The sequence below is a fragment of the Acartia tonsa genome, chromosome 9 (assembly GCF_053477335.1).
Source record: "Acartia tonsa isolate MP-2025a chromosome 9, ASM5347733v1, whole genome shotgun sequence".
Classification (NCBI taxonomy): domain Eukaryota; kingdom Metazoa; phylum Arthropoda; class Copepoda; order Calanoida; family Acartiidae; genus Acartia; species Acartia tonsa.
In genome coordinates, this window is record NC_137268.1 from 14186547 (window position 1) to 14199312 (window position 12766).

Below are 12766 nucleotides of genomic sequence, written 5' to 3' on the forward strand. Positions count from 1 at the left end.
TTACATAGAAAATGTGTTACTGTAATTGTTGAAATGAGTAAAGTTTGTTAATTTCGACACATAAAACTTTTCAACGTGATTTCGGAAATAACTGCTAAAGTTTTAGTGCTATTTTTTTCAGGGATAATGCATTCATTAAAAAAGAACCACTAACAAGGCGAAATAAACAATGCTTTTTTCTTATTTTAAACTAGCTGCTACCCCCCTAGAGGCCTCAAGTGCCACTTTAAAGGTTTTTTTTATTTCGAACGATATTTTACATGTTAACAGATTTTGTTAGATTATTTCTATGATGCGATGAAGTCTCCAAATATATTTTAAAAATTTAGATTTTTTGTGATTTCTCTTGGGAGGGTGGTGGTACCCTCCCCCCAAATAGTTAGAAACCTTCCCGGGTTCAGCGATTAGCGAGATCCTTCGGTACAAACAGACAGGCAGACATCGTTCTACTTTGTATTATAGATTACCATACTGTTGTTATGGTTCTAAACATATAAAATATTACTATGTTTACTAAAATTTGTAATTTACCAATCGATATATTATTACTTAGATAACACACCAGAGTTTTAAGTACTCGAATAAAGTAATAATTGCAGCTGGCTAAAATAACGTTACCCCCTCCCCTCCTACTGAATGAACGACCAGACCAATAAACGAGGTTCATGTTAGGGACCTAAATTGAAGTAAAAGTTTCCCCCGTTCAACATATCCACGGTTAATACATCCATTACTTATGGATTCGATGGAAGGGGTGTTAGATTTTTTGTAAATACCTTATCCCTATTTGGGTATTTTTTTTCTAGGTTTGTACAAGTTATTACTTATGTTATTTAGCCTTCATGACTATGGTTTTACGGTTGCCTACAATTACTACATCTAAAAAATGTTTTGTAGCGTAAATTTTTTGGCATATGCTATCAAGAGGCTCATTTTCCGTAAAGTAGTGTGTAACGGCTTAGTCAAATGCTCTCATTAAGTCAAACAGTTCTTAATTATGACCAAACACTCAGTAAAATTTTTTCATAATTAGGAACAGTTTGACTTAATAAGAGCCTATAACTAAACTGTTACACACAATTTTACGGAAAATCCGCCGAAAAAATTACCCCCTTCATCTAGGTTATATAGCAAGTGACAGGGGCGTGCAAGCTTTTTTATTTGAGACGGGGGTAAAATGGCGCGCGGTGCGCGGCGCAAATTTCCCCCCCGCCCCCCAAATTTTTCCCAAGGGCATAAAATTTGCATGGGGGAGGTGTAATTACCCCCCCTGAAATCTGTTGACAGGGGTAATTTTTACCCCCCTCCTAAAATTTACCCCCGGGGTAAAATTTTTGTGGGGTGTAATTTATTAAAAGAGGTACCTACCAAATTATGAAATACTGTTAAATATTTAGTACCTAGTAAAAATACGCGCGAAGAGCGTCTAACTTTTTTTTGTTATGGATTATTATTTTTTTGGGGGGGGGATTTACTCCCCTAAAATTGTTTGGGGGGGGGTTAAATACCCCCAAGATAAGGGTAAATTTAAAATGGGGGGAGGGTAATCACCACTTTACCCCCCCCCCCTTGGACGTCCTTGGCAAGTGACCTTTTTTAATGCTGCAAACATGAAGTTATTAAACAAGCCTAGATTGCAAAAAGTTATATACTAAGGTTATAATAGTGTCGGTCAAATAAAAGTTAGTTTTACTTCAACTTCAAGGTTTATAGTTATGCAGCATTTTATTATTGCTATGCTTTCTGAATGCAAAGTTTGAAAATAGTTAAAAAAAATTTATTAGGTATCTCAAGGCCCAGGATTAGACAATGAACGATAAAACTATAAAACACGCTAATTGTTGAGTACTCAGTAGTCTTTTCTCCAAAATGAGGAATTTGTAAACATAAAATTTTATTTTCATCTTTAATATGTCAAGTTTTATAATAAAAAGTACCGCATTTCTAATGCACTTAACGTAATTAAGAATAAAAATTGTCTTTTATTATAAAACTTTAATAACACAGACAAAAAGTTTTTTTTAGAAGTACACAATACCAAAAGAAATATCTAGATTAAATTAGTTACGTAATAATATTTTATTACCATCTAATCTTTCTGATTATAACGGGATTTTTTTTAAGGTGGTGACAGGGGGGGGGGCTATTAAAGAGACTATTGATATTGCTTATAAACACAATTACCCAGGTAGGGAGGGTGACGTTTTGCTGTTTATAACACTGGTCTCCAAAGTTTTAGAAAAATGTTTTCTTTTATTCGCTAGCTCCAATTTACTTGAATTTCGATTGGTTGGTTCATTGAGTTTAGTGTTAAAACATTTTAATCAATAATTGTTATCTACAGAAGTGATAATTTTGTGCATCATCATTGGGAATATACTTCAGTTCATCTGTTAATTTGTTTATTTTAAAAATGTCTCTGATTCAACCCTTGTATGTATGTATTGTAATATATAATACTAGCGACTCCGCCCCCTAGAAGCCTCTAGTTTGGTTTTAAAAAAAAATAATACGATACCTATCTATGTTGCTTTCAAGTTTCTACGATACCTGGCATCTAGGGTATCTGTAAGGGCAGATAAATAGCTTAAAACCTTCCCAAACCTTAAATCTGAAAATAAAAAAGCCTAAAACCAACACAGGACCTAAGCTAGATTATAGATTATAATTAATAGATTCTAAAACCAAATCGGTTAACCTTGCACCCCCTTTCAACTCTCCACTAGTTACCCTTCCACTTTATTAGCAACCTAAATTGACGAGAAACTTTCCCCTGTTAATATATCCACGTATATTCTATATAAATTTTTGTAGGTCAACACAATAATTTAGATTCAACACGGATGATTTCCCCTGAAATAAATTTATTTTGGAAGGTCCCTTTATTGTCCTTGGGGAGAAATTATGTTTCTATAAACTAGATGTTGCAATAAATACCTTAGTAGATATAATTGGTAAGTCAACACACGGATAATTTACAAATGTTCATCTCTAATTGTGATAAACAAAATTACTCCTTCAGTATCTTAAATTATTTGATTTAAAATAACTTAGTAAGCTACAAACGTTAATATTCTAAAGCTTTATATTAATCAAAGTTATATTTATAGACTAGTGTCTACGCCCCTAGAGGCCTCTAGGGCCACAAAGGAAGGGGGATGGGGCAATCCTCCACTTTTAATTTTAAAGAGAGAAGAAAAATTCTTAGTTGTCACGTCTTTTGGGATGGAGATGGTTTCTCCTCCCAAAATAGTTATAAACATTCCCTGGACTTATGAGAAGCATCTCAAAAGGAGAACCATATCAGTTTAACGGTTAGCGAGACTAACATCCTGTTAATTCCATAAAAGGATGTATAATGTACATTTTGGTAGATTTTGTGTGAGTTAACCAATTGTCCACTATTTATTGACCAATATAAAGGATAAAAGGACAATAATTGTTCATTGCAACAAGAAAGATATATTGATAATGATTTCTGCACAAAGTTAAGAAGGAAAATTCTTTTATCTTGAATGGTAAATATGTTGCCTGTCTGTTTGTTTTATGAATATTTTTTTTTAGATTTTTAATATATTTGATTTTAGTAATTTCTTAATTTTGGTTTATTTATGCATTTGTTAGCGGAATTAAACAGGGTGGGAGGGACACATATTCCCTCATACGTTGGCTTAAAAACTTTGGACACTTTATTGGATGCTTTTAAATAGCAGTGTACAAATTTCTAACCAACAATTTCAATCTACAGACCGGATAAATTTGTTTATCATCATTGAGGATCATCCCATCCATTGTCTTATTCTTCAAAATCTTTGAGAATTTAAAGCTTCTTCAGATTTAGGCTTTTTAAAATCCAAGAATTTCTGTTAATTAGATACCTAGCTAAGCGTATATTTCGCTTTCAATAAACGACATCGCCCTTGTTAATGCTTAAATGAAAGTAACTTGATATCTGCTTGTACCGAAGGATCTTGTAACGCACTGGTTCTCCTTTACAATGTAGCTTCACATAGATCCTGGAAAGGTTTATAACTATTTTGGGAGAAGGTACCATTATCCTACCAATGAAAAAATTACCCATAAAATTTTTTTTAACCTTTTCTTTTTGAAACTAAAACTGAAAAGAGGGGATCGAATTACCCTTACAGGTACTTCTAGAGGCCTTTTGGGGGCGAAGCCGCTAGTTATAATTTCCATTGTAGCATGGAGATAAACAGATATAATCTGATAAACAGTGAGTGGAAGACAAACACAAATCTAGACACAAAAATTCAAAATAGAATGAAATTTCAGCTAAAGCAATGGATATATTATTACTTGGATCTTACATCAGATTGTCATGAACACTAATAAAGTGAAACTTGCAGGGGTATAAAATAACGTTTCACCCTTCCACACCCATTACCCCATACCTTCCCCTACTACTGGATGAACCAACTGACCAATAATCGAATTCCATATTAGCAAGCTGAACCGACGAGAATATTCCCCTGTCATAATATCCATGTATATCATACATCCATTGCTAAAGCAAACAATGTACTACAAATCCTGTTTACAGGGCGCTCAACGAAAGTTTTCTAGAGAAATCTCTATTGTTTGTTTCAAACTAGCAGTTACTATATTTATTATGCAATACAACAAAACTAGTTTTAATACCCGCGTTAAGCTGTCTTTCATACGATGCAATAAATAACTATTCTGGTATAAAGCTTTTCAAGCCAAAAAGTAGAAAACAAGATATTATTGTTTAATTTACAGACTGGCCAGAGTGTACGTTTTGTACGTTATGCATCGAATCTGTGTACGTTCTGGACGTTATTTTGATATGTGTACGTAACGTATTTTGAAATTTGTATTTTTGTACGTTTTACGTTTTTTTTAAATAATAAGAATCAAATATTAGTAGAAAAGTAATTTGTATGTTTTGTACGAAAATTTTTGCAAAAAACAATAGGTGTATTATATCAAATAAATTCAATAATATCTTCAATTTTCATAGAACAAAAATATGTAGGTAAATTATGCATATATGTTATTAGAACTTACAGTTTAAATTTATGGATTTGAAATATATGTCCTATAGATAAAGTTTAAACTATTGAACAGAAAGAGATATGCAGTTGACTAAATTCAAGTTTAAATGCATTTCATGCAACTACCCCTTTAATAGATTTTACGATAATTTTTTTCAAATTCTTTATATACTTGGGTAAATTTTCCAAGATATCATATGGTGCTCAGTTTAGGAGTAAGAAGTCTTATTTTTTGGTATCTTCAGTTTTTAAAGAATAAGAATCAAATATAAGTATAAAAGTATTTGTATATTTATTTGTATTTGTACAAAAAGTATTACAAAAATAGTATATTATCTATAATACAAAGTAGAATCATGTCTGTCCGTCTGCTTGTCCGTCTGTATATCAGAAGCTTAATATCTCAGTAACCACTGAACCTATTGGGCTCTACTCTTCATGGAATATACCTAATAGTCCTGTAATGTTTTTTTTGCTATTTTCTTTGGGGGAGGGACACTTAAAGCTTTTTACTTTCTACTAGGATTAGAGGCTTCGCCCCGAGCCTCTAGAGGCTTCGTCCCCTCTTTTATAGAATCGTTTGTTGGAAATTTGTCAAAAAAAAATATAACAAAAGATTGTGATTATTTTTTTCATTTAGGCTTCGCCCCAGGGTGTGGTGGAGGTTCCCCCACCCCGCTGATTTGAATATACCTAATAGTCCTGTGATGTTTTTTTGCTATTTTCTTTGGGGGAGGGACACTTAAAGCTTTTTACTTTCTACTAGGATTAGAGGCTTCGCCCCTAGCCTCTAGAGGCTTCGTCCCCTCTTTTATAGAATCGTTTGTTGGAAATTTGTCAAAAAAAAATATAAAAAAAGATTGTGATTATTTTTTTCATTTAGGGTTCGCCCCAGGGTGTGGTGGGGGTTCCCCTTCCCCGCTGATTTGCATTAGTTTACAAAAATAAATTGAGGGGTGGTTGATTTTTTTGGGGGGTGGGTCCCACACTCTAAGAAAATAGCCTAATACTACCACAGGACCAGTAGATATATTCCCTGAAGATTACAACCCTATCTGTTCAGCGGTTACCAAGATCTTAAGCTTTAGACAGACAGGCATTGATTTACTTTGTATTAAAGACTAGTATTTTCTGAGATCTTTAGCAATAGACAACCCTATATCCTATTATATGTTTATCCTATAAATCCTTTTTTTCTGTAACAAAGAATCTTGCTAACTGCTAAACTGACATGATCTTTGTGAGGTTGTAGGCTATTTTCTCTGTACTTCCATATCCCTTCAAGAACCTGTATTCAAAATGATAGAAAAATAGTCTAAAACCATCTTGGTAACTGTGTGAAGTAGTTATGAAAAACTTAAGCATCAGACAAAAAACTTACTACTTTATCTAATAGAATATACTTAGTACGTAATACAGGATGTATGTCTCTCTATCAGTTTATTTGTACCGAAGGTTCTCGCTAACCACTAAACCGATATGGTTCTCCTTTACAGGGTAGCTTCTCATAGGTCCTGGGAGAGGGTACAACCACCCTCCCAAGAGAAATTACTCTTAGAAAAAAATCACCACCCTTCCCCTATTTTTTCTTTCTTTTTAAAATTGAAATCAGAAATAGGGGTGGTCTACTCCCCCCTCCCTCACTAAAAAATTTATTAGCGAAGCTACTCTATAATCACTTTGTCAGTCCGTTATGCTATCAGAGAAAAGTGAATTTCTCGGCTTCTGTTTTTTGATTGAATAAGTTCACATTCTACATATTTTAATTGAGATTTGCCTTTTGGTTGGGGTGCTAGATCTATTCCTAGATTTTCTTTTTTTCATGGTTTTCCCGACTTCTATTTAAGATAGACGGCTGAAATTTTCAGGGAATAAATAAATTCACATTCTACATATTTTCAAAAAGTTTCTTTAAGGTTTGTCTTTTTGTTGCAGTGCTAGATCGATTCCTAGATGTATAGGTTTTTGTGATTTTCTCTACTCATATTCCTGATAGAAGGTTGTAATTTTCAGGGATTGTATTAGTTTTCATTCTTAATACTTCCACTAAATTTCATTGAGATTTGCTTATTGGTTGGGGGGCTGAATTTATTCCTAGATTTTCACGTTATTATATATTTTTAAAAAGTTTTGTGATTTATTTAAATAAGTACAATGCTTATTTTTTACGACACTACTCTATAGTTTATATAGTTCCCAGATTTCCATCCATAACTTTTGAGCTTCGCTACTTATGGATGTTGTCATGCTTGTTTCTTACTTTTTATTTTTAAATAAAAAAAATGGATTTTTGAATTCAACTCCCCCCCCTAATCAAGTTCCTCTAGAGGCCTCTAAGGGCGTAGTCGCTGGTCCTTATAATAGGATATACTTTGTACATAATAACAGGATGTCTGTTTGTTTGAACCAAAGAATCTCGCTAACCAAGGAACTGATATGGTTCTCCTTAACAGGATAGCCTCTCATAGGTTTTTGGAAGTTTTATAACTATTTTGGGGAAGAGTATCACCATCCACCCTCCTAAGAGAAATTGACTTTAGAAAAAAAAACTACCCCCCCCCCCCCAAAAATGAATTTTAATTGCTCACTGATTTTAAGTTAATTTTGTTTCCAGATGTCTATAAATAACTTTTGAGCTTTGCTACTTATGTATGTTGTCATCCATGTTTTTTTTTATTGAATTCAACTCTCCCCTCCTCAAGTGCCCCTAGAGGCCTTTAGGAGCGTAGACGCTAGTTCTTTTAAATAGAGTAATAGGATATCTTGTGTCCAGGGATCGGAAGCCTCACGTAAGCCGCGTGTAAGCCTCAGTGAAATCGTGATTTTATCACTATAAAATTCAACTGGATGTATAAAACGGCTCTTTAGCAGACAATCCTTCTTTCTTAAATTTTTTTTTTCTGCTCACAAGCAGGTTTAAAACTGAGGCTTATGCGCGGCTTACGTGAGGCTTCCGATCCCTGCTTGTGTCTGTCAGTTGGCTATGGTTCTCCTTTACAGGTAGCTGCTAGTAGACTTAAATGTATTGATAATAGGTAACTAGGAAATTATTTAACTTATTTTTATTAGGAATGTACGTTTTTTGTACGTTTTTTACTTTTTTTTATGTACGTAACGTATTTTTTTGTGTACGTTATGTACGTTTTTTATTTTCAAAATTGGCTGGCCAGTCTGAATTTATGTTAATGGTATGTGGGTAAAATTATGCAATATTTTCAAAAACACCCTGTATATATATTCATGTCTATAAAATTAATTAAATGAGAATTAAATTAAAAGTTTGTAAATTAGATTTGTTTGTCGTCTGATGATTGTATGTAAGGTTTAATGAATGTATGCGTTATGTACAGTTTCAAATTTCAAAAAGATCCCAGCAAAAATAAATATCCTTATTTCTCTTTGTACATTACAGAGAATGGGGGGGGGGGTGTCATTTTTTATTTCAGTTTAACGATAAAAAGTTTGGATAATTCTTTTTAATGGGCTAAATAACTTGGGAGGGTGGTATTATTACCCTCTCCGAAATTTTTTAAAATCTTCCCTTGAACTATGAGATGCTTCACTATAAAGGAGAACCATATCAATTCAGGGTTGGCAAAATCCTTCGCCACGCACAAACATATAGACAGACACATTGACACTCTGTTACTTTTATACATTACAGGATTTAGTAATTATCGAAGCATTTTTTATTATATATTTTCTCCACCCTAAATCCTGGGTAAATAATTTCAGATTTCGTCTCAGAAAACTATTACGAAATAAGTTTCATTTATTTCTTGGGTATTTGATATAATAAATTTTTAAAAGCGAAGCTTTTCTATAATTAGGGTCGGTCCGTCCGTCCGTAACGGATAGCTTTCGCTAATTTAGGCATGTTAGAATTGTCCTATTGATTTCAAACTTTGCATGTTGATTCCTGTAGTAGTTAGGTACGATTTAGAAAGCGTAGCAACTCTATAATCATAACCAGAATGTCCGTACGTCTTACAATTTTGCTTCAACATTTATATTCTAATTATTCAGTTCTGACACTATACAAGTGTTAGTGTCCGTTTGTCCTACCGTTTCCGTGCTTCGCTTCTATGGATGTTGTCATCCTTGTTTTGTAATAAATTGTTAGATTTGTGGTTTTATAATAAATGAATGATTTAGTTTTATATTTGTAGGGATGTCAAGGGATAAAACAATAAATGATAAATTTATTTAAATCAAAAATATCATGATATCAAATTATTAAAATCATTAGTTGAAGTTTTAGATACTGCTAGTAAAAACCAACCAATAGCTTTGATTAGCTTTTCCTAAGGTCAAGGCATTCCCCATAAACTGTCTATTAATGTCGCGCATCTGACATAATAGCATTAGAAACCATTTTATCTTCTTAGTTGTGTCGCTGTGTTTAGCGGCGATTGGATTGAATTATGCATGACGTCAAGGCACATGACATCGATCATAAGACCCATTTTCAAATTCTTCAACTCACCACTAGACTAATAATATAGAACAAAAAGTTTTTTTTTTTATGATAATGGAATTTAATTACTTTTCTATCAATTAACTTTGCTCTGATTTCTGGAACTTAAAAACAGAGCAAAAGGATGGTTAGATTATATTTAGAACAAACAAAATTTGTATCTTATTCTTAGGCTTAAAAACTTTGGTTACTTTTATTGAATTTCAATTGGTTTTATTATCTTCAATTACCTAATTAATAAAATTTTTAAATAAATCTCATCCACATGCTTCTCTTTTAGTTTTATTGTAATAAAAGAATCAAATCAGAGGTATATTGTCTGATCTATAATATAATTATCAATTATTTCCGTGTTCATTATTTTCTTATAACTTTTACTACAAAAAAAATGTTGTTAATTTTGTTGCTTGAAACTGTTCTATACATTATGATATCAGGAAGTAATTTGAGGTAAATTTGTTTCTCCGTTAGTATCTCGCAAACCTCTGAAATGATTTGTTGCCTTTTTGAAGGAAGCTTTGACTCAATATTTTTTAAGAACCTTGTTATTTGTGATTTATTTACAAATTTTCTTAATTTCTCGATATTAAAATTGTATTATTATTGTTTTAAAAGTGTTAAATCAGATTAAAAGCTGTTCCAAGGGCTCTGCATTGAAAGATTCAGATAGGGGCTAGAAAATAGCCTAAAACCATTACTGGAGCTATATGGTGAAGCTTACCTAGAAAAGAGAACTCAATCGGTTCAAAAGTTATTGAAATCTTAAGCTCTAGACAAAAAAATAGTACTTAATATGATAGGATTGTCTATGTTAAAAAATTGATCTCTTTTATTAGCATCAAGGTGTAAAACATGGTAATATATTTACAATTATTCATCTAACTATAACATATACAGATACACATAATTCAAAAACATTTTCGTGAGGATTACCTACGCAATAAGATAATTAAATAATGTTATTATAATATTACATTCATGAAAGAAAAAAAGAATCATTAGAAATAAGTTACTATGATACATAAGATTAAATTGAAATCATTTGAAAATTTAGATGGATAAAAACATCCATATAAGCAAAGCTTTAAAGATCAGACGACAAACGAACGTTGCCAACCTTGGTCAAGACCTTCCGCAGGGGTTTTGCATTAATTAAAAAAAGAAAAAAACAGGGAAGGGGGAGGTGTGAAATTTCTGTGTTTGCTAGGCACTTTAAAGCACATTTGTGTCATATTAAAAATTATGGTTAAATTTTTAAAAAAAAGGTTACCTGTTGGTATAAAATGTTACTTTTAGGTCTAACTGTATAAAATTGATAAAAAATTTCATTAATTAGTTAGGGAGAAAACATTATACTATAAATCAAATTGGTCTTCAAAGTTTTATAATTTGTTTGTACAAAATAACTCAAATATAGTTTTATCTATTGAAGAGTTAATTTTGTTTATTGTAATTAGAGGTGTATACATATAAATGAATATGATAATTATAGTCCAATGTCTCAACCTCTAAGACCAATGATAAATATTTCAATGCAATTTTTAAAATCATCAATTCATATTGCTTTTAAGTGCAGCATTAATTAAAAATAATAAACATAAACAACATACTGACCAAAATTATTTAGAAAAATGGAATATTTATATTTAATATTATTCTCAGAAAAATATTTGAAACTAAAAGTTAAAAAAAAAACATTTATGTATTAGTTAAGATTGTCATATAGCACTACAATAAAATTCGTTGGAGTGGAGCGTAGCTTCTCTATCTATTTCACCACCCATCTGCATCTGCTGTCGTTTGAGGTGTTGGGAAGATTTCCAGTGGGCTTTCTATTGCTTTCTGCAAAAAAAATATTAGTTTTCTTTAGTTCAATTGTATGTATTTCTAATCATCAGGATAAAATATCATCTAGAATATCTAAGTTTAAACTTTTTACATTTTAGTTTTAAGTATAAATGTAAGTAAAAAGAATACATTACCCTAGTGGCTTAGTTTTGGAAATAAGGTAAAGTGTATTTTAAAGAAGAGAAGAAGTATTAGAAATTTTGAGGAAAATCCTATTTATTTTTTAACAACTCTAAGGGCAATACCCTGAGTATGGTGGCAGGATGTATTTCAACTTTACAGTACTAATATGAGGCTCGGCAGCCGTGCATAAGCCGCAAATTTAATCCCACCTGTGTGCAAAATAAAAAAATTCGAAAAAATAAATTGCATTTTTAAGAATAGGTTTAGATATACATCCAGCTGAATTATAAAGTTATTTCATAGGCGAGAGGTTTACACACGGCTGCCGAGCCCTGATTAATAGTAAACTTTCCCAGAAAATATACAAAATATTTAATTTAGGATACTGATTAATTTGTTTGTTTCCGACAAAATAAGCATTTCTTAAAGATTTTATCTGTTAATTTGCACTTAAATCTGAATGGATTTGCATATGACAGTCTTCTAATAATGGATTTAGAATATACGTGGATATTATGACAGGTGAAAAATTGTTGTAAATTTTGCTTGCTAACATAGAACTCGTTTATTGGTAAGTTCGATCTGTGGGATGGGATGGGAGTAAAGTAAAGGAGTTGGAAGAGGTAATTGTTATTTTATCCCACTGCCTGTTTCACGTTAAAAACTGGTGTAACATCCAAGTAATAGTATATCCATTTTTTTCACACAGATTCTCCAATTATTATGTGTTTCAAAAAAGTTCCAAATCCTATATCCCTGACTGTAGGAAGTTAGAAAGTGAATAGAATTGAACATGAAGTATTCATTCTTAATCAAATTACATGCATACCTCAAACTTTAAAATAACTCAACTTTCAGGTGAGCATTCCCTGATTTTTTTTTGTGGATCATGTATAACCCTCCCTCCACTCAAAAGACATGTGCAAAAAGAGGGAAGCTCTTTACAGTGCCTGTAAAAAAGGGGATAAATTAAAAAAAATTTTGGCCGAATTATCCCGAATGACGTCATATTACAGTAATGGATTATTCTAATATGACGTCAATCGATATACTTAAGCAAAAGTTTTTAAATTTATATTTTTTTATAGGCACTATAAAGATCTTTAAAAGAGGTCATAATGTTATACTTAAAGCTAATATTTTTTTAAAAGTGGATAGTGCTGTGCATAAAATTATGCTGCTGAAGGTAGGCGATTTTTATAACACAATGTTTTACATCCTTAGTGTTTAGTCCAATATTTGGCGTTGCTACAAAAGACCTACTTTACAAAAGACCTACCCC

At 32.0% G+C, this 12766-nt stretch overlaps 1 protein-coding gene across 1 annotated transcript in view; it reads right to left on the reverse strand.

Moving 5' to 3' along the window:
- Positions 1-11105: 11105 nt before the first annotated feature.
- Positions 11106-12766, reverse strand: part of BBS9 (Bardet-Biedl syndrome 9) — a 138371-nt gene continuing 136710 nt past the window's right edge. The window contains exon 38 of the mRNA XM_080171905.1: positions 11106-11355. Within this exon, the coding sequence (XP_080028031.1) occupies positions 11287-11355 (69 nt within the window). The 3' untranslated portion in view covers positions 11106-11286. The remainder of the gene's footprint in view (positions 11356-12766) is intronic.